At 41.9% G+C, this 21,708-nt stretch overlaps 3 protein-coding genes across 3 annotated transcripts in view; 1 reads left to right on the top strand and 2 right to left on the bottom strand.

The window, feature by feature from the left end:
- The window catches only part of LOC146577088 (protein NLRC3-like), a 107,413-nt gene that overhangs the window by 22,587 nt on the left and 63,118 nt on the right, over positions 1–21,708 (bottom strand). The gene's annotated exons all lie outside the window — the stretch shown is intronic.
- On the top strand, positions 1,695–3,827 carry LOC146577091 (uncharacterized). The gene is made up of 4 exons (XM_085269693.1): positions 1,695–1,757; positions 2,064–2,171; positions 2,249–2,422; positions 3,030–3,827. Exons 1-4 carry the CDS (start codon positions 1,695–1,697, stop codon positions 3,660–3,662), a joined length of 978 nt encoding a protein of 325 aa, XP_085125819.1. The 3' UTR covers positions 3,663–3,827.
- On the bottom strand, positions 4,421–16,431 carry LOC146577090 (uncharacterized). Its single transcript, XM_085269692.1, has 4 exons — positions 16,290–16,431; positions 5,701–6,083; positions 5,509–5,604; positions 4,421–4,483 (listed from the first exon to the last, which is right to left on the bottom strand). Exons 1-4 carry the CDS (start codon positions 16,429–16,431, stop codon positions 4,421–4,423), a joined length of 684 nt encoding a protein of 227 aa, XP_085125818.1.

Below are 21,708 nucleotides of genomic sequence, written 5' to 3'. Positions count from 1 at the left end.
TATCCTCCAGGAAATCCAGTTTGTAGCAGCAGAACACCGACAAACTTTTACACAGCACAGAATTAGGATATCAAATAAAGGGGAATAAGAGAATATGAATATAAGCATAAATATGTACATATATACACAGACCTCACACAGAGACAGCAGCTACACTGTGTGTGGATGTGATCCACAGTCACAGCTGTGGGTTTCAGTCAGTGTGTCTCTAACTTCATGGTCACATTTCAAAGCTTATTGGAGCCAGAAGATGTTCAAGTAAAAGATTTATTGCTGTACTCGTCTACCAGGATAACAGGAGGTTCATAAAGCTGTGTAATACTTCAGCTTTACATCATGCAGTAGTAGTTTATTAAACCCCCCAAAATATGACTATCCAGAGTTGGGACCAGGAAGCAGAGTTGCAGTCTTACACGCCTCTCTGCAGCTTCTCTCCTCCTGCTACCCCCCAAAAACCCATCTCCATAGAGACTGTGTCAGCTTCCAAACAGACAAACAAACTAAAAACCAGCAACAAACAACTTAAACATAAACAATCACAAAGAAAGAACAATACAGTATCCACATCTGAACCAAAGAGTAAAACAGTGAAATGTGGATTATTAAACATTAGGTCTCTCTCCTCCAAGTCTCTGTTAGTACATGTTAGTAAAAACATTTCTGCATTTTACCCATATTTTATTTTTAACTCAAAATCAAAGATTCCAGATTCTCCTACATGTTGGTTTTGAATCAGATAGGACGACAGATTTCAGGTGGCCCTGTGTCTTTCTCTATTACATTTGCCACTGTGTAACTCAAAGTTATTTAAGGACTAGTTTATTTCAATGGATGAGTTTACTGACTGACGCGCAGAAGAAATAGTTCTTTATGGAGCCTAGATGGTGTGAATGATGAGACCAAAGACTGCAATATCTTGTACCAAAAATATATTGAATAAATGGAGGAAAGGGGAAATGGAACAAAATAATTAACACAGCACACAACATAAATGCCCACAATTAAATAATAAATCAATGCTGTGATCTTTCTGTGCAAAAGTCCTTTTTGGTCCTCTTCTTTTTAAAGTTCACTTTTAAGGTATTCCTCCTTAGAGTCCAGCTTCATACAAATGGGGAAATATGTCCGTAATCCAAAGACGGCTAAGTGGGGGAAAGAGGGGAAACAAAGAATGGTCCTACCGGCTCGCCACTTCAATATGAAGAAGATTAATTCAAAGGGAGGGAACAAAACCTGACCTGTAGGTCAGAAAAACGTCCATTAGCACATCAAGTTCGATTCAGTTTACCGGTAAACAAATATATTTTTCTGCAAGCCTATGTAACAATGCAAATCATCATCAACCAATGTACAACAGTTAAATTATTAATTATCTTGGCTACGTAGCTTAATCTATACAGTCCAGTAGCGTTCGCTACAAACAATACAAAAACAACAATAAAGGAAAACAGCTGTCTAACAGACAGCATAGCCGAATTCAAGGCAACACATAACAATAATCATTCAATCGCACTTTGTTTCAAAGTAAGCCCATTAAAATGCTTAAGTAAATAAAAGTGTTCAAAAACAGCGGTTTTTGAGCCGGAGTTCTGCTCGCGGTGGGAACGCCGCCGCAAAAAGCCACTTTTTAATCGCGAAAACGATCGACTGGTTACTGACAACCAAAAGGTTGTTTTTGGCAGATATTAAAGATCATGGGTGGGCGGGGCAAATGGAGCAGTTTTCTACAGTCGAGTAAAATTCCAGGAAAGAGCTGGGTGTGGCTTTCCTTTAAATCACATGATCAACAGCTTTAAGATGGAGGCAACTCGCTCAGTGTTTCCTGTTTCATTCTTAGACTGTGGCGATGGTAAGTAGCAGCTTTTCACTTGTTACCTGGCATCTTTTCAGCCACCAATGATAGTCATTGTATGTTATCAACATTTCACTAACTATGTTTTCTCTCATGTTTAAAATAGGCCGACCAAGAGCAAAATAGGTATGTCTGCAGACTCTGCTGTAGCCAAAGTTATCAGATCTCCTGTGTTTTTAAATCCCTAACTGCTCGATCATTATCATTTTAGAAGACAACAATTTCTCAAAGGAGGTTCAAAACTAATGCCTACAAGATTACCAAGAGGATGGTTCGGGGCTCTTACATGACTCCGGGAAGTCAACACTTGGTGGATGAGGTGTGTTACCTTTGACACTTTTAAGACAGTCCTGTTTATCACTACTAACAATAAGCAAATGTGTTTTCACTCAACAGATCCTTCACAGCATGTTGTTTCTGGGCAAAATCAACAACATCCCCTTTTCTCCAGAAGAAATCTTCCCTAATCCTTTTGTTTTGGGTTCTTTAATGAGAAGATATCCCAGGCCTTTTAAGTTGTATTCGACTCAGCTTCCCAGGCGAAGTCCCTTCTCCTGTGTGCTCGACATGGTAAGATAACTCTTCTCACATTTTCAGTCAATCTGACAAACTTCCAGTTTTTAGGAAAGTATAATGCAAAGTGCTTTTTTACTGAGAAATCCAAAGAAAATCCATACTGTACCTTATACTTCAACATATGCTTCTAGCTATACTTCTCCACCAAACACAGAGACTGCAGGAGAGCTGGAGACTTGCTTCAGAATTTGTTAGTTCTAAATAATGTCTAACAGACTCATTATTGGAGATGCTTACAGTCTTCAAGGCGTATATGATGCTGTCACTGTGTAGCTGCTGGATCTGTTAAGTCAGCTCAAAGACTCTAAATTCAGCGTGTTTTGACAGCCCGGCATAGCAAAATAGAAAAAAAAAGGTCAATTAGCAAATTTAATTATAAATTAGTGAGAACAAAGATGGATTTTTGCTTATTGATTTAAAATTAAATAGATTTTTGTGACTTGTTTCACCCCCTATCTTAAAATGTCTAAACCAAAAGCATCCAATGGTCCTGCATAGTTAAATAAGTCAAGCAGCGAAACAAACATGTTGATCAACTTTCTATGAAAAACAACTATATAATCAGGTGCAACACTTTGACCAGATCTGTAACTGTTTTCAGATCGTCCTGCAAAATAACTCAGAGAATGAAGAGCAAATAAAGCAGAGTCTGCAAGATCTCCTCACAGACTTGGACTTAGAAGAGAATAATAAAAAAACAGCTTTCGTCTCGTCCACCATCTGCATTTCTCAAAAATCCCAAACCAACAAATCAGAAAGGTACTGCGGAGTCTCCATGTCCACCAAAGGTCCTAACGCTGGGAAAATTATGATTGCTGCCTCCTGTCTTAGCAAATGGCATAAATATGTATCTGGTGCGGTGATGACCTATTATCCAAACACAGTCCAGAAAGATTACTTTGATGGAACAATTGAAGTACCTGGAAATATCAGGTGTGAGGCTTTTTGTCTCCGTGATGGTGCCAGAATGAAGCCTTGCAGATCATGTAAGAATTTGTTTGGCTTGAACACAGAAGACCTCAGAGAGTGGCCATATGGTAACTGTGCTGAAGCTGAGAGCCTGAGCAATTTGCTTGAAAATGAGAGAGAAGTTGAAACACATGTGGATGAATACTCAGCTGAAAAGGACAACAGGCAGAGAGCTGAGGATGAGGTTGGTAGGGTTCTTAGAACCGTGTTGCAAAGGATTCGGTTTAACTGGACAGGTGAATTTTACAACCCAGAACAAGAGTGAGATTTCATGAAATCATTTGCATTCATCATTCTGATAAATCAAAGATTCTCTGCTCTGACAGCATCTGTGTGGATTTTCTGTAATCACAGAGACGTGTATAAGCATGTTTACTTTCCATCTCCATGTAATTGTCACATTTAATAATTAAAACTGGCTTCTATGGGTTTTTGTTTGTTTGCTTACATATCTAGTGTTTAATGCAATATGAAGCATTATCAGACAGCATTTATTGGGAAGAATCCCATGTTTATACTGGTCTGTACCCAGGGTACACAGAAAATAAAAACACATGTTTTCTTATTATGATCCCAACTATAATTTACTTAAGCAAAAGCACTACATGTGTAGTTATAATATTTATAGCAGTTACTGTTGAGCTTTAAATTTATCATCTTAAATGTTTATATGCTGATTATATTGCTTTATATAAGAAAGGCCTAACTCTGAGTACACTCTGTGCCAAAAAGTGCTGACAGGAAACTGCATGCTTTTGCAGAAACGTGCTTTTGCAGCTAGAAAGTGAAGCTGATATATATCAGTTTTAATTAGTTTTTACCAACTGCTTGCTAGGGCAATCCCACGAGTTTGGTGTTTTTGTATTGAACATGATTCCAAGTGCTTTCTATAACACATAGCAGAGGTGCCACAACAAAGACTGAGAAGAGGACAGGAAGAGACAGTGAAAGAGATGCACTCCTTCGCCATTCATGTTAAAGCGTTGCATAGCTTTAATTTTAGAGAGTGTTGCATAACTTCAGTCATTTTTCTACCACAGGTGAAGCCAAGAATTGTGAAGCTCTCTTTTGGCCAAATACCAGAATCTGTAAGAAGAAGAAAAAACAAACAATCAAATAGGTCATTATTAAGAGAACAACAATCTCTTGATGATTATCCACAGTGTCTTTGATAACTGTGAGATACAAACTGTCAAGGATATACACATCCCAGCAAACAATAGCTGTGTTTGACTAAAGCGATTAATAACAAGGACAGAGCTACAATCACTACAGTCAAACATAAAGGGCTTAATCCTGAATCCAAGTCTGAGCTGTGATGCCGTTGGTGCTGAAAGCTGCTCAGATCCTGAAGCTGCACGTTTTGTCTCTCTCTAACCAAACCAGCAGCAAAAGAAGACACATTTCGCTTGACATAAACATTGTCATGAATTCCCTCTTACTTTTGCTGGTTTGCTTCCACCACCATTAAAACACACACAGAAAAACAACACAGCACAGCTCTCTGCCTCTCTCAGTGTACTTTAAGAACACCGTTTCCCATCTCAAATCTCTGTTTTTGGCATTATTCGCTTGCTTGTTATGAAGCAGTCTACCGTTGTTTACAGCCGTTTTTTTTTAATGACTTCTGACAAGACAGCCTCATTTCTGCTGTTCAATACCAAATTTTATTAATTTTTTTCAAATTAAGTGAAACTGCAAAATGCTCTGCTGTGTCTCTATTAAAACCTCTTATTAAAACCTCTGAATCACTTCAGCAGCATCAGCCAATGTACATTTGTTGAGTCGTGGTTCTCGTCTGCTTTTGTTCTACTGCAGAATAATATTTTTAAGGTTATCTACTGTAAAAAGCTAGGCCAGGAAAATCTGCTTCATGGTTTTGTGTTTTATCCTCAGTTACTTTGACACAAAAGCATCTGCTGTGATGCTCACACCTCTGATGAAGTTTCACAAGTGTCAGTACTGATAAATGATCAGAATTATAATGTTTCTGACTCTCTGAGTAAGAATTAAATGGAATCTAATTGGGACCTTGTGAATTGGAATTGAACAGGTTCTAGAAATCAGTGATGATACTCAGCTCCAATACCCACCTGTGATATTAGGCTTACGAACGCTGACTGGGTTTCATTTACCAGCTTTTTATGTTCTTCCTGCAGTTTCCTCCCCACATCACTCATCTTAACTTTTTTCCAGTCCTCCTCAGTCTAAACAGAACACACAACAATACAAAGAAAAGCTCAGGTGATTGATCTCTAACACTAGGCATCCCCAGTCTTATTCTTAGCAGTCTAACTTCTCACCATATCTTTGAAGGCCTCTCCATTGTAGTAGCGCTTGGATGCTGGATACTCTATCGTTTTGTCACATAGTTCCAGGAAACTGGAAGCCACCAGATGCAGCTCCTCTCCGTCATAGCCGTACAGCTTTTTGTCCTCACACGTCATCAGCACAAGCTCGTCACATGGACATGAGGTGCCCTTTACCACACCAATAACCTGCATTTTTACAATCTCGGGAAGGTAGAATTTTCCCCAGGCGTTAACTTCATCATCATCATCCCCGTTGTATTTGGTGTTCTCAAGCTCTTCTATCCACAGGTCAGCACCACTTGGCTTCTTCAGGTGAACGCACATGCTTTTGTTTTTGGAAACAAAATCTTTCACCCATTTCAGGTACTTTTCACCTGGAAAGAAGCAGACAAGGAAATATGGATGAATGTAGAAGTGTTGGAAAAGACAAATAGCAAGGTTATCCTACAGCAGTTTGTGAAAATGTTGTATCTTGAAATAAGCAGGCAAAATGAGGATCTCACTTATCTCATATGTTCTGACTACCGACTTTCTTCAGTTAAAGGACAAAAAAAGGGCACACTGGAGGCTGACAGAGTGTGCAATGGTGGGAATCATTTTGCAGAACTCACTAAAGTTTGTTTCTCCTGGAACAAGCTTTTTACACTTCAGCAAATGAAAATACTGTGTTAAACTAAAAAAGAGCACCAGACCAAGGTCTACAGTACTAACAGAAAAGCATGCCGTTACCTGTTGCCTGTCGACACAGCTGCTGATCTTCCTCACCAAAAAAAAAATGAGGATCCCTGAAAGGAATAGAAAGGTTATGTTAAAATGAATGACTGTCACGGTGATCATGGGAAGCTCCAAAATATCACAATAGCTACGAAATCACAAAATGCAGTGTGATGTCTGTAAGCACCAAACATGACATCTCTGCAAATTCATCTTGAAATATGTAGGTACCTCACACGTACAGCTGCAGCCATCTCAGCCATTTATCACTGTGGCTGCCAAGTGGCTGCCACTTCACAAGCGCATGGCACAACATAGAAGAGCCACCTCCACAGGACAAGACTCAGCAGTCCATCTGCATCTTAAGGATAAAGGACACTCTTTCGAGGATGCTAATGTTCACATTTTGGACAGAGAGGACAGATGGTTTGTAAGAGGAGTGAAAGAAGCATCTATGTCCACTGTGAGCGACCATCTTTGAACAGAGGCGGGGTTTACGACACCAACTCTCTGCCATCTATAATCCAGTTTTGAGATCCTTCCCAGACGCCTTAACGCCCACTCACATCCTGGGCCATCTGACCTCAGGAATTCACATGATAAGGTGGGGCCAGGTTTCACAATGAACTCACCCGAAACTCTGGCTGATTGGGACCCACACCCAGTTTCACACCTTGGCTCAGGCGATTAGAGGATCATCAGGGGTCCTTTTGTCCCTCTGTTGGGGGAAACTCCCACTAGGTTTATATCTGGGACTCTCCACCATTTGACCTTAGAACTGAAGAAGCTTCTCGGATGAGAGGTGAAACGTCTTCAAGTAACTTAAAGAAGTCCAGACGCTTTTCTTTGCAAGCTCCTTTGACTACGATGACCTGGATGACTGAGAACCTTCACAGACATAAGGTGAATGTGACAAACAAAGCGCCTTCTTGTTCTCTGTGATAATGTAAAGTTATTAATGAAAAAACAAATGAGTAAAAAACGGACTGGAAACATGTCTTCAATCAAAACTCGACAAAAACAAAGAAACAGCCTCACTTCTCTGCGACGCTCCCTAAAAATGACGTTACGTGTTACGTACCAGAGATTTCTATACAGCCCTTTATCAAGCCGAGAGAAAGTGACGCAAAACCCTCCAACTAATAACGACTAGCAGAGAGGCTCAGCTGAGTGTAGTTACCTGGTTTGCAGACGCATACAGACGTTTCCTGTCCTCTCGGACGCAGCTGTGATAGAACATGTGGTGCATTACCGCCACCAACTGGCTTGGAGTGAGGACCGGAAATCGCTCATGCCAAATCAAAAAAAAAAAAACATAAAGAAAGATTAAGTGAAGAGATAAATGAATACATTAAATCAAGAAGAAAAAAACCCACCACCGGACATATACATCCTCATATCCTTCTGTACAAATGAGTTTGTTTTAGAAACTGAAAAAAGCCACAAAACCTTCACATCTAGAAATCCTTTGCAGTAAAACTTGTTTTTTGGCAGGTTCCACAGGTTTTGAATCAGTTTTCTTCTTTATTCCTGATAATTTTGACAATGAAAAAGAACATGTTCTATAGGGCTTTGGAGTTGACGTCACGCCGCAATGCATTGTGGGAGCGCGGCACCATTTTCGAGGTCTACGAATCAAAACAAACACACTGTGTTGGAACGACGATTACAAGATGCTTAAAAGCAGCTCAAAAGAGAACGGACTGTATAGAGACCGATTGCATCCAGAGGCGAAGCGGCGGTACTTGCAGAAAATAGCGTGCAGTGGAAATGTGGACCCGTATGAAATACGGCCGTGGAGTAGAAACCCTGAAGACGTAGCCTGATATATTTTCGTACCTTATCTGTGGAGTCAGCGCGTACAAGTCGTCATTCAAACAAAGGTAAGTCAGCTCGAGTACTGCGTGTGAAATGCGTTTGATTTCCCTGCAAACATTCACATTAGTGCAGCATAAATTCATTCATGAGGGGAAATTACAGTGAGAACATGTGGAGGCTGTTAGAGGGAGAAGATAGTGAGTTCAGTGCAGGGCTGTGCAGAGAGGTTTAAAGGGGCGGGTGCTCAAAGTTAAAAAGGGGCACATTGAACCAGGCTGAATAACAACAACACACATTCATCAAGAATCTAATATGGGAAGGGCAGGGCTGTGTTGGTCTGAGACTGTAGACATTAAAAAGTCCACAGGAGAGATGGTAGCTGATTAAACAAGTGTCATGAGATAATAACAAAATGCAAAGATTGGTGACAGCGCTTGGAACCATAAGGCAACAAAAAACTATGTATGTAAAAAAAAATATATATATATATATATATATATATATATATATATATATATATATATATACAGTGGGGCAAAAAAGTATTTAGTCAGCCACCGATTGTGCAAGTTCCCCCACTTAAAATGATGACAGAGGTCAGTAATTTGCACCAGAGGTACACTTCAACTGTGAGAGACAGAATGTGAAAAAAAAATCCATGAATCCACATGGTAGGATTTGTAAAGAATTTATTCGTAAATCAGGGTGGAAAATAAGTATTTGGTCACCTCAAACAAGGAAAATCTCTGGCTCTCACAGACCTGTAACGTCTTCTGTAAGAAGCTTTTCTGTCCCCCACTCGTTACCTGTATGATTGGCACCTGTTTGAACTCATCATCTGTATAAAAGACACCTGTCCACAGCCTCAAACAGTCAGACTCCAAACTCCGCCATGGCCAAGACCAAAGAGCTCTTGAAGGACACCAGGAAAAGTATTGTAGACCTGCACCAGACTGGGAAGAGTGAATCTACAATAGGCAAGCAGCTTGGTGTGAAAAAATCAACTGTGGGAGCAATCATCAGAAAATGGAAGACATACAAGACCACTGATAATCTCCCTCGATCTGGGGCTCCACGCAAGATCTCATCCTGTGGGGTCAAAATGATCATGAGAACGGTGATCAAAGATCCCAGAACCACACGGGGGGACCTGGTGAATGACCTGCAGAGAGCTGGGACCAAAGTAACAAAGGTCACCATCAGTAACACACTACAACGGCAGGGAATCAAATCCCGCAGTGCCAGACGTGTTCCGCTGCTGAAGCCAGTGCATGTCCAGGCCCGTCTGAAGTTTGCCAGAGAGCACATGGATGATACAGCAGAGGATTGGGAGAATGTCATGTGGTCAGATGAAACCAAAGTAGAACTTTTTGGTATTTTGGTATCCTGTATTTGTTGTTGAAGACTTCTTCAGCTTCTTCTCGAGGACATCAGCTGCTTGTTTGGCAGCAGAGGCAGTTAAGAAGCTTCCTGAAAAACACTGAACAGTGAGTTCACTGTGGCATATGACAGATTCAGCTTTCTGTGTGCAAATGTGTCTGTGTCGACCTTTCAAATGCTGTTGAATCCAAAACATCAGCGGCTCCTCGGCTGCTCACTTCATGCACTTCTGTCTGTGTGACAGTCCAATGACATCACAGCTGTTTCCAGCCCCAGTGTCTCAGGACTGGACACCTTTAAACATGTCGAGGATCAAACAGCGTCCAGCTAAACACACATGAAACTATCAGAGCTGACAATCATTCCAATAACATCTAATGGTTCATGTATGTAGACACAGGACTACAAGGAAATGGCTCTCAGCATCTGGCTGTGGGAACACATGAGTCCCTGTTTGTGTTCAGATTGTGTGCATGTTTTAGACGTGTGTCACATGTAGAAACACAACAATCCCACAATGACACACAGATGTGTTTGAAAAAGCTGTGCAGCTGTAAGTTGTTTCTAATGATTCATTGAAGCTCTTCTAACATTCTGGAGACGATCAGTACATGAATCTGTTCAACACGACAACAATTTGACTTCAGTGTGAACGTTTGCATTAAATAACCTTCTTCATCCAGCTGACAGCATCTTCATCCTATGATGTGAACAGTTCCTCCTGTTGATGACAAACCTCTGACAGGATCTGCTTGAGGAGCTTTTTCATGTGCAGCTCTCTGAGCTCAGGGCTGAGCTGCTGTTTCATCTTTAAGAGCTGCTGCCTCCTCGCCGGACTTGTTCTCCTCTTCTTCTCCTAATGACACCATTTCTGCTTCATATTAAATTCAATAAAGATGCTGACATGTATCTGTAGCAACAACATCATTGAATCTAGAACAACTGGAGCCAAACCAGTGGCTCTGCTGGGATCACTGGTGAGCCAACACTTCCTTGTTGATGCAGATTTCAGGGCTTCCTTTTGCTCCTCCGTTATAACTGTTCTCTCTTCTCAACACATGATGACACAAAGGAATCAGCAGTGACAAAGATGATGCTGAAGAGAAGCACACACTTCACACATATAACAGACCAGTGCAGTTACACACACCTCTGCTCGACATCAGGCCTCAAACAAAGACACAAAACACTAACTTGACTCCAAACAGAAGACATTCTCGCAAAAAAATCACGGTTTTAGTAACGCAGTAACGCAGCGTTCCTACGGGAAAGTAACGGTAATCTAATTACTGTTTTTGCAATAGTAATCCCTTACTTTACTCGTTACTTCAAAAAAATAATCGGATTACGCATTACTGGAGCGTTGTTCTCCTCTGTAACAAAGCAGTGATAAAGGAATAGATGCTGATTTTATTAACTTGTGTCTTTGTGCTGCTGGATTCAGTCTGAAGCAGGCAGCAGTGCTGAACCTACCAGTGTAAATGTGATGGTGGAAGCAGAGGCCAGCACTTGGCAGTGCTAAACACAATAAAAGACTCACAAGTTCCTGCTCAAAGGTCAGCTGCCTTCAGATCAATCATTAACCTGCAGCAGGTTGTGGCCTGATGTGTTTGTAAGAGTTTCACTTTCAGGAGGAGAAGATTTAAACGAGTCACACAAATGTGAACTACAAAGTCTGTGACACACAATTTATGCAAACTGCATGAAATCTGACCTGAAGAAATCCAGTCTTCTGCCTGTTGTGGTTGTGACAGCTGCTCGTAGGAGAGTTTGTTTGTAGGAGGTGGAGATGTTCTCAGATCAAGTGCGTAATCGTCTCTTTGTGTAGACGCTAAAAGCTGTGAGCCAAAACTCTCTGCTCTGAAACTCTTCACTCAGTCCTCACGCTGAGAGTTTAGAGGCTGAACTTCTTGTTCCTCCATAACACTTTTCATGAAACAGCAGAAATGAGCTTGTGTTTCTCAGCAGTGCGCACACAGAGAACCGATCCTCTCTGCTCAGTCTGAACAAATCAAAGTGAAACGTCAGTGAAAACACAGCTGCTGATCAAACTGTGTCAGATTAATGCCTCAATGTTTCACTGTGAGGTTAAAAAATACATAAAAATGATTTAAAGAAGTAGGAGGCAGATTTTCACAATAAGAGCACTTTGTTTTTAATTCAGTTAATGTCAAACTGTCATCAACACCTCTGTGTTGTCTCCGTCTCTGAGCAGATTCAGGCATTACTCAAATAATAAAGGCTTTTTTTCACTATTATACTTTTCATTAGTCTCCAGGTTGATGATTATAAACAGAATTATTAAAGTTTTTATCATTTCAGGCTGAAAATCAACATGAATTTGGTTCTAATCAAAGAAGCTCCTTTAATGTGTGTCATTAAAATCCTCACACAGACTTAAAAAGGCGACATTAACATGAAAATAAATGAAAGAAGCTTCAGCTGAGAGCTTCATGCAGTCATCATCAGCAGCTCATAGCAGTCACAGCTCTTTATTACGCAGCTTTGCAGGAATTAAAGTGGCTGAAGTGTCAGAGTTTGTGTGAGAAGCTGCTTCATGGACAGCTGTACACACGTCTTTATTATTTCTTCATAAATCAAACACACAGGTTTGTCTGCAGATGATTTAAAGTGTGTCGTTGTGCAGTTAAAGCTGTTTGTGTGACGCCCTGACCTCCTGTGAATGAAACAGCCAATCAGATCCATCAGAGAGAGAGCAGGAAGTGTTGTGTGTTTGTGACAGAACAAGGAAACAGTGATGATGATGAACATAAAGGTCCTCTGATGTTTCCTGTTACAGTAACGCTTGTTCATCTGTTGCTCTCCTACACTTTCCTATAAATAAAGGAGAAAAAGTGCGTTTAGTTTCATTTCCTACAGCTCAGAGTTACACTTCACATTCCTGCTGTCACATCAAAAAGCTTCACTTTGGTCCAACATCTACATGTTAACATGAAACACAGACAGACTCAGAACATCTGGAACATCTGCACTTTGACCCAAACTGTTATAGCCAGGATATTTTATTTTATTTATTTATATTCTGCCTGTTAGCTTAGCACAACAACAACAACAAAAAAAACAAAAAGGCGCTCTCTCACCCAGGAAACACGCAGAGAGAGAGAGAGCGTCACCCTCTAACCATGGCAACCGTAATGCTGCCACCTAGAACATAAGAACATCACAGCTGTCAAACAAAACCCAAATTGTTCTGACCGCCACAATATGAAACAGGGAAGTACCGCCGTGTAATCCATTTACTTCAACAAAGTAACTGTATTCTAAATGCCACCTTTTTAAACGGTAACTGTAACGGAATACAGTTACTCATATTTTGTATTTTAAATACGTAACGGCGGTGCATGTATTCCATTACTCCCCAACACTGTATATATATATATATATATATATATATGCCTCTCCCCACCGCAGGGAAAAGGGTAACACCACCTGGGTCTGGGTGCAGTTCCCCCCTCCAGGGGCAAGGGTACCTAGACCCGGTTTGTAGAGTACGCTTGGGGAGTGTGATCGTGTGTACAGCGTCTCTTTATGTCTGTCTCCACGTCGGTTGAGTGTGGAGTGAGTGCATATGAGAGCATGAGGGGGGGAATGGATGTTTGTGTCTGTGTGTGCCCGTATGTCTGTGTCTATATGTCAGGTTGGGTATCAGACGCCCCACCACCACTTCCCCTGCCAGTGGCGGACTCCCTCAGGTGTCGGTGCGTTGGTGGTCCTTTGTGTCTGGGGATGGGCGTCCAGGTACACACCGGCTCACTCCTTGGCGGCCGCTTATCGGGGCCTGGAGCCTGGGGCTCGCTCGGGCCACTTCGGAGGTGGGGGTGCCCCCGGCCTCTCGGCCTGGGGCTCGGTCACTCAGGCACAGCTGGCTGCCGGCGGAGCTCACGGGCGCGTCACTGCAACCCCCCCTGGCTTCTGCTCCGTGGCTGCTGAATGAGCCCTCATCTGGGACTCTCCTCAGCTCTTTCCGGGACAGTGGCGCGGCTGCCCCTCTGTGGGTCTTCCTTGGTCTCTTGTGTTCTGGGGGCCTCTGGATGTCTGGAGTTTTGATCTCCTCCATACCTGCTTCATGCCCTGGAGGACGGGGCTGTGGCCCCCCAACACCCTCTAGCAGATCATTACATGAAGGAACCTTTTAAAAACAAGCGCGTCCATGCTCACAGGTGTACACACGGGTGATCACACCCACAAACTACACCCTTTTTGGCTCCTACCTCAAAGCACACTGTGTTCTGTTGTGCTGCACAATAATGTTTAATATTTAGTATTTACTGTCATATTCCCATATATCATCGTGATGTTGTTTATTATGTTGCTCTCTTTTTTTGCTTGTTTTCTCTTTTTTCTTTCTCAACAGGTGATCGATAGATGCATTTTGATCGATGGATGTATTTTTTGTCTGTTTGTAATGTTGGTTTTTTGTTTTTTGCCCTTTATCACCGTCCCTCTTCCCCGCTGTTTTTCTTTCCCTCTTTCTTTCCCCAGTCAAGTCTGTCCCGTATTTAACAAGTGAAAATAAAATAAACAATAAAAGGTGAATCAAATGGACCATTTGGTGAAGTAAATCCGTTGGGCATCTTTCTTCGTCTTTAGACAATAATTAAAATAATAATAATAAAAAGAGCCAAACGGGACAGGCAAAAAAAAAAACTACACAATCATTTTCCTCCAATGACGACTTTTCACTTGCAGAAATGGTCCTGTGTGATTTCCAGGCTGTGATATAAAAACTAGTTCCTAATGGCAGCGACTCACTCAGTAAACATGTGTTTCCTTCACCAACCTCACACACAGATCCAATAAGATCAGGAAGTGGGCAGTATAGTACAATATGTGTTATTCTGTGCTGCACTGCCCAAACTAAAGATCTGCTGAAGTGTTGGAAATGATCCAGATGTTTATTTTGGACGATACAGCAGAAGATCAGACATGAAAGATAACACAGAAGACCTGCAGCAAAGGTCAGAGGTCAGACTGGGCCCCTGGATTCAACAATGAGCCAATGATCATCAAGCAGTGACTAAAGCAGAGCCCTGACGTTCTGACATTCATCACACAGTCAGAACAAATGTCTGCTGATGACTTCATCTCATGAAACGACTGATAGATGTCAGTTCATTGATCAGCTGAGCTGCTGATCTTCATCGTCACAGAAACATTCAGCTTGTTTCAATCAGTAAATAACTCCCACTACTCCCAGTTTGAACTGTTCCCACTCAAAATGCTGTGAGAACAATGATCATTGTAGAACTTCACAAACATCACGTGTTGTTTTCCACATGTAAGATCAGCAAACACACAGAAACTTCCTGTTGCCACACACGGCCTCTAAAATCTCTTCCACGCTTTCTGTCTGAAGTCCACTCTCTGTGTCGGATCCACAGGAAACAACAAGATCTTCTTAACATGGTTTTCAATGTGTCTTGTTGAGAATTCAGTTTTACCCCGGTTCTTCTTATTCCTCGAGCATCCAGAGATGGCACCGGACTCAGTAGTCATTTTCACAAAATCTTTATTCATCTACATTCATCTTCATTTAAGCATGCACTTCTAGAAGGGAAGATGAGGCCGGTGTCCCTCTACAAAAATCTTCACTCCTTTGTTGGTTACAGTCAGCTTTATAGAAGTGACCCCATCATAAAACCCCCTCTACGGTGTGCTGCAAACTCTCTCTGTTTGTATGTGCACGAGCACGTGAATGCCTACATGTGCACGTTCCCACGTGTCTATGTGAGTGCTCGTGAGTGAGTGTGTGCGCATACCTGTGTGTATGTGTGAGTGCACATGAGTGAGTGTGCGTGTGGATGTGTGTGTGTAACAGTTAAAACACTGTGGGGGTAGATGACTCCCTAGAGGTCATAAACCCCTACCTTGCATCCTCTGGGGAATTTCCACTCAGTGGGGGAGAAGCCTTCTAAAATCTACTCCTAACTTCACAAGAGAGTGAGGCCTTTATTACTTTACAAACAGTGTCCCTACAATAATTCTACATTCTATGATAACATATTTCTAAACTCTAAAATAAGCTAAACATTCCTACAAGTCCCCCTTTTTTATCTGCTCCATGGCAGATAAAACTAAACTAAATCTTTCACCATAATGTTTTCATACTGTGACTCCCCATTTCCCAAAAGTGGCATCATGGTGTCGGCCTTTGTATCAGACTCTCCCACAGCACGATTGATGAGTCTTACGAACAAGGCTCTGATACAAGGCACACAACAACACCCACATGTCACTAATACTGCAATGAAAACAGACAAAGAAACCATAATTGACATACGTAATAAAATCTTTCCATTGCCCAAAGACAGAGGTCGTCCACGCTTCCAACAGGTCATCTAATCCCGAATGCTCATACACTGCGGTGGACGTCTTTAGGCCTTCCAGAACTCGGGTCACAGAGCCGTCGGGAACTGTGTTATTTGGAATGAAAGTACAATACATATCCCCAAACGCCCCCTTTTTATCCCAACAACATATCTAACGCCATCCGATTTAGTACTACCATTAAAGACGTTGGACTCAACTGTTCAGTAAGCCCTTGCATTTAATGACAGCACAAAGATCAAATGCATACGAGATTGTGGACCCTTTAACGTAGTCCAACTCTACACCGCCATAATAATCCAAACACTCATCTGATTTACCTGTTTCACTACGTTTGGTTCGCTCCACCGTGGCCTGTGATGGTGGAGTTGCTGGAATGGATTCAGGTCTGTCTCTGGGCAATTCACTTGCAAGAAAAATCACAGTTACAATCACAACAGTTATCACTCCTAACACTACCATTGCTCTCCACTTTCCCCATAACCCCATTTTAGTTATTTCTCTCATCGCTTTTGTCCAATGTAATCTCACTTGTTCTTTTGTTTTGTTTTGTCTTTTTGTTTTGTTTTTTTATTTACTTTTGTTTTCGTCGTTATTGTTATTATTATTTTTAAACCTTTATCTTCTGAGTCGGGTGATTCTCTCTTACTCTTCTTTCTTCAACTTCCGGGGTAGACTACCCTTCAGTCGTTGCATGGATCAGGGATTTATTCTGTCCCTGGGCTGGGATCCATGTAGGGGGGTCTCAGCCGAGTTCCCCCTCTTTTCCTTTGCAGAGAGCCTTTCCGACCTCTTAGGCTCTTCCGCTACAGCACACTAGCTCCAGTGGTACCAGGTTCCCCCTTTCCCTTTCAGTCGGACCGCGTGTGAGGTCCTGGTCTCCACCTCGAATGGACCCCCCGTCCACCTGGGCTCGTTCCACTTTCGTTTGTAGACCTTCAGCCACACCCACTTTGCCTCTGGCACCTCACGACATCTACAAATTGAAAAAATAACACTCCTCTCGCCACACGGCTTTCGCCATGTGTCAACTCCCCAATGAGACATGCATAAGAATGTTGCACAGTCTCCCTAAAACAATCTAAATCAAACTTCACATTTGCAACCAACTATAGATCATGAAAGTGATAAAGTACTCAGCATAACAGACAAGTATCATGTGCAGGTTCTCTCCAATCATTAAATCACTATTATTACCATAATTTGTCCCAAATCATGAATCATCCCAATTTATTCCACAATTTAATCTGTGACTTCCCTTAAACAATGTCACTCCACCCATTGTATCACTATGAGCTCAATAGCCCATCTTCAAATATTCCATAAAAGCTGCATCCCTTATTTGTTTTTCTCATGTCACTTGTCCACTTCTGCTGAATGCTACATGCACTCTTAAAGAAAACAAAACCTGTAATAAAGAAACAAACATCCACCAATTGTTCTGCTAAAAACCACATCATCAAATCACATAAAAAACTGCAATGCTGTAGAAAAAATGCAAATGTTAGCGCTGCGCAGGTGTGTACACACTTTCTCACAGTAACTTCTGTGAGTACCACAAGCCCATGAATAACACACCTCTGATAGATTCACAAACATAAAAATGGCATTTAAAAGGTTAAACCATCACGCAACCTCAGATGTTGCTGTCATTTTTCTGCTCCTGTAACAGAGACACACACAGAGATACATCCACACCTTTGTCAGGTGGGGGTTGACTTCACGCAATGGTGTTAAGTCAGTCAGTCTTGTCAGCTTTTACCAGTCAGTCAGTTTGTTTTATTTCCATTCATTCATTCATTCATTCATCCATTCTTACTTTCTTTGCTGATAGTGGAACCTGTCGTCGCATTTAGTTTCCACTCTCAGCAAAATGACGTCATTTCAAAAAGAAAAGAAGAACTTTAGATCAGATTACATCGCTGAATCCTTTTTGGACAGGGACTTGTCCCAATAAGTGGCTTTCTCCAGAGCCCATTTTAATGTGGAGAAACCCACCCGCAACGGTTTTCTTCCCGACGTGCAGATCTGCTTAAAGAAAAGAAATTCACAAACAAAAATCAGTGCACTGTTCAAAAAATAAAAATAAAATGAAAAATGACAAATATACTGAAAAACAAAAGAAAAAATACAAAAGCCCGGTCTTAGGACTTGTCACAAAATGTTCTTTCTCTTATAGGTGAGAAAACACCCGTACTTCAAAAACAAAAACAAAACAAAAATCTGCCAGTTTCACTCATTTAAACTCTGGCTGCAAGATTCTGATCACCCTGCTCTCATGTTCCCCAAAATAATACTAATTCAGTCGTCTATGTATCAGTTCTCAACCCACTCAATAAACCAGACAGGATGATGGTAACCGTATTGCCTACTTAAAATTGTGTGTGTGTGTGTGTGTGTGTGTGTGTGTGCCCTCACAGAAGGAAGGTCACAAACCAATGATTCTAAAGACAGAACAGAAAGATACAGTTGGAAGATGAATGATTGCGTTTTTATGATGCGTAGTAAAACGACCCCTTCTTCTTCTTCTCTTTGTTGGTGTTGTTGTTGTTGGTGTGCGCGCGCGTGTGTGTATGTGTGTGTGTGTGTGTGTGCGTGTGTGTGTGTGCCTTAGAAGTCAATTAATACATTAGCCATACTTAAAAAAACATCTGAATTTCATTTAGAACTGAGATTCTAAGTTGTAAGGAGGAATCTTATGCACAGCCAGAAACATGTTTCCCCACTTTCACAATGCTGAGGTGTCAAATCCACAACCCCCAACAAATGGTTTGTTACACGCGGGTGTGAAGGGCAAGCTTTACTTACACAGCCTCACACACACTAGATTTTTAAAGTTTTTGGGTACAGTGGTTTAGCCACAGATGCAACATCCACTTTTGATAAAGATCCCTCCACCTGTTTATTTCTTAAGAAATTAAGCATCTTTATTAAGCTCTTATTTATAAATGTCTACACAATAATAGACACTGTGTGCTCTGTGACATTATAGTCTTCTACTGCTGCTTCCATCGGTTTGCATTTTAAACTCCTGGCCTTTCAGTTTGTTATGAACGACTTTATATGTTGATGATGAACATCAAGTTCACCAGGGAAGACACAAAGGACAACTGTTTGCCTTTCCTGGACTGCGCCGTGCACATTGAAGAGAACGGCAACCTCAACATCGAAATTTACCGGAAGCCCACACACACGGACCAGTACCTCCTCTTTGACTCCCATCACCCTCTGGAACACAAACTTGGAGTAATCAGGACCCTACACCACCGAGCAGAACATGTTCCCTCTAAGCCTGAAGGAAAAAAGAAGGAACAAACACATGTAAAGGAAGCACTCAAAACGTGCGGCTATCCTAAATGGGCGTTTTTAAAGTCAGCAAAGAGGCAAAGAAAAGAAGACCAGACACCAGCGAAGGAGGATAAGAAGGACAGACGCAACAACATTGTCATCCCCTATGCAGCTGGTGTATCAGAGGAACTCAGGAGAGTTTTCTCCAAGCATGACATCCCGGTGCATTTCAGACCCAACAACACGCTCAGACAGAAACTGGTTCACCCGAAAGACAAAACGCCAAAACACAAACTTAACAATGGGGTGTTTGCTGTACAGTGCAGCGAGGAATGCTCAGACCTCTACATTGGAGAGACCAAACAGCCACTTCACAAGCGCATGGCACAACACAGAAGAGCCACCTCCACAGGACAAGACTCAGCAGTCCATCTGCATCTTAAGGATAAAGGACACTCTTTGAGGATGCCAATGTTCACATTTTGGACAGAGAGGACAGATGGTTTGAAAGAGGAGTGAAAGAAGCCATCTATGTCCACTGTGAGCGACCATCATTGAACAGAGGCGGGGTTTACGACACCAACTCTCTGCCATCTATAATCCAGTTTTGAGATCCCTTCCCAGACGCCTTAACGCCCACTCACATCCTGGGCCATCTGACCTCAGGAATTCGCATGATAAGGTGGGGCCAGGTTTCACAATGAACACACCCGAAACTCTGGCTGATTGGGACCCACACCCAGTTTCACACCTTGGCTCAGGCGATTAGAGGATCATCAGGGGGTCCTTTTGTCCCTCTGTGGGGGGAAACTCCCACTAGGTTTATATCTGGGACTCTCCACCATTTGACCTTAGAACTGAAGAAGCTTCTCGGATGAGAGGTGAAACGTCTTCAAGTAACTTAAAGAAGTCCAGACGCTTTTCTTTGCAAGCTCCTTTGACTACGATGACCTGGATGACTGAGAACCTTCACAGATATATGAATATAAAACAGAGTGAACAACAAAACATCAGCTTTGGAAACTTTGATGTAAAATTCTGCAATTGTTTTCTCAGATATAGCATAAATCAAACTAACATACATCAGTGTATTATTAATGTGCACACACACACACACACACACACACACACACACACACACACACACACACACACACACACACACGTGTTACAATAAACAGCTCTTATGCTTCTGTATGATTCTCAGTGCTTTCCATTTGCGTGTCCACAGGTTGCTGTAAGTGGTGCTTGACTGCAGTTTGCTCTCATTTCAAGTGGTTTGCTGTCACAAAGCCAACAGGAAGTCCGGCCATGGTTGAGCCAACTGAAGATGGGTTGAAGGTGGCGTCCTCGTTTCCTCTGTGAGTGCGAGAGGACAGACAAAGCAAACACCGTTTGGACAGCATTAAAATATTTACACTGATGATTAATGTTGTGTCTTTGCACCTGTAGCGATACATGTTGGAAAATGGAGACTTTAGCCACCAAGACTGACGTGCCTGGAAACTTCCCTGTGAGTACGCCCACAAAGACAGGAAACAGTTTAGCCACCGCGGTTAATCCTCCATCATCATCATCCAGTATTTTTCACATCTTTTCTTCTGCTGTTTCCCTTGTTGTCAGTCACGGGGTTTGTGACTGAAATGCGTGTGGTCGACGGGAAGCCTGACGAGTACGGCCTGAATCATTCCATCAACACCGGACGGAGTGAAACCTTTGTTGAAAACAGATTATATGGTAACGTTGCATTTAGCTTCAGTAAACTGTGAAGTTACAGCAGCAGATTTACATCACGTGGCTTCACAGGAAGTAGTCTGGACCTCAGCGCTGAGGTTCAAGCAGCTCTGCTTGCAGACGGCATCCTTCCGACAGAGTCAATGCGTGAGTGTTAATATAAACATTGATCTAGGGATTTCCACCCATTTAACACGTTATTTTATCATATGTTATTTTATTTGTTATTTTATACATTTTATTTTGTGATGTGATGTGAGCACAGGTGCAACCCAACAGGCCCCAAACGTTCCTGGCAGCAAGTAAAAATGAAATATAAAAATATAGTCCAAACAGGTAAGGTGTAATTGTATTATGAGCCATAGTGCTTGGTCTGTTTGTCCCATGTAAATCAATTGCAGTTAGAGGCTACATTAATTTCCTTTCTGTAAGCACTTATTGAAATTATCTGAGCACATTACAAGTACATATTTGCTTACTCTGTATGCTCAAATGTGGCCCGTTATAGCCAACAGAAAAAAAGCGGAGGCCTGAAAAACAGGTGGGGGTCCTCCACCACCACCACTCACAGAGGCTCAGCAGTTGGCCCTCAGCCAAAACAGTGGGCGCCCTGTGGCCGAAGGCATCTCTGCGGGGACATCCTCTGAGTCAATAATCCCGCAAGACACAAGTGCCTACATAGGGGGTAAATTCAAAATAATACATGATGTGCATACA

Source organism: Mchenga conophoros, linkage group LG3, assembly GCF_057382185.1.
Source record: "Mchenga conophoros isolate Kocher_MC1m ecotype Shallow Benthic linkage group LG3, M_conophoros_male_GT1.1, whole genome shotgun sequence".
Classification (NCBI taxonomy): domain Eukaryota; kingdom Metazoa; phylum Chordata; class Actinopteri; order Cichliformes; family Cichlidae; genus Mchenga; species Mchenga conophoros.
The sequence above is the reverse complement of the archived record's forward strand: the minus strand, read 5'-3'. Positions and strand labels throughout refer to the sequence as shown.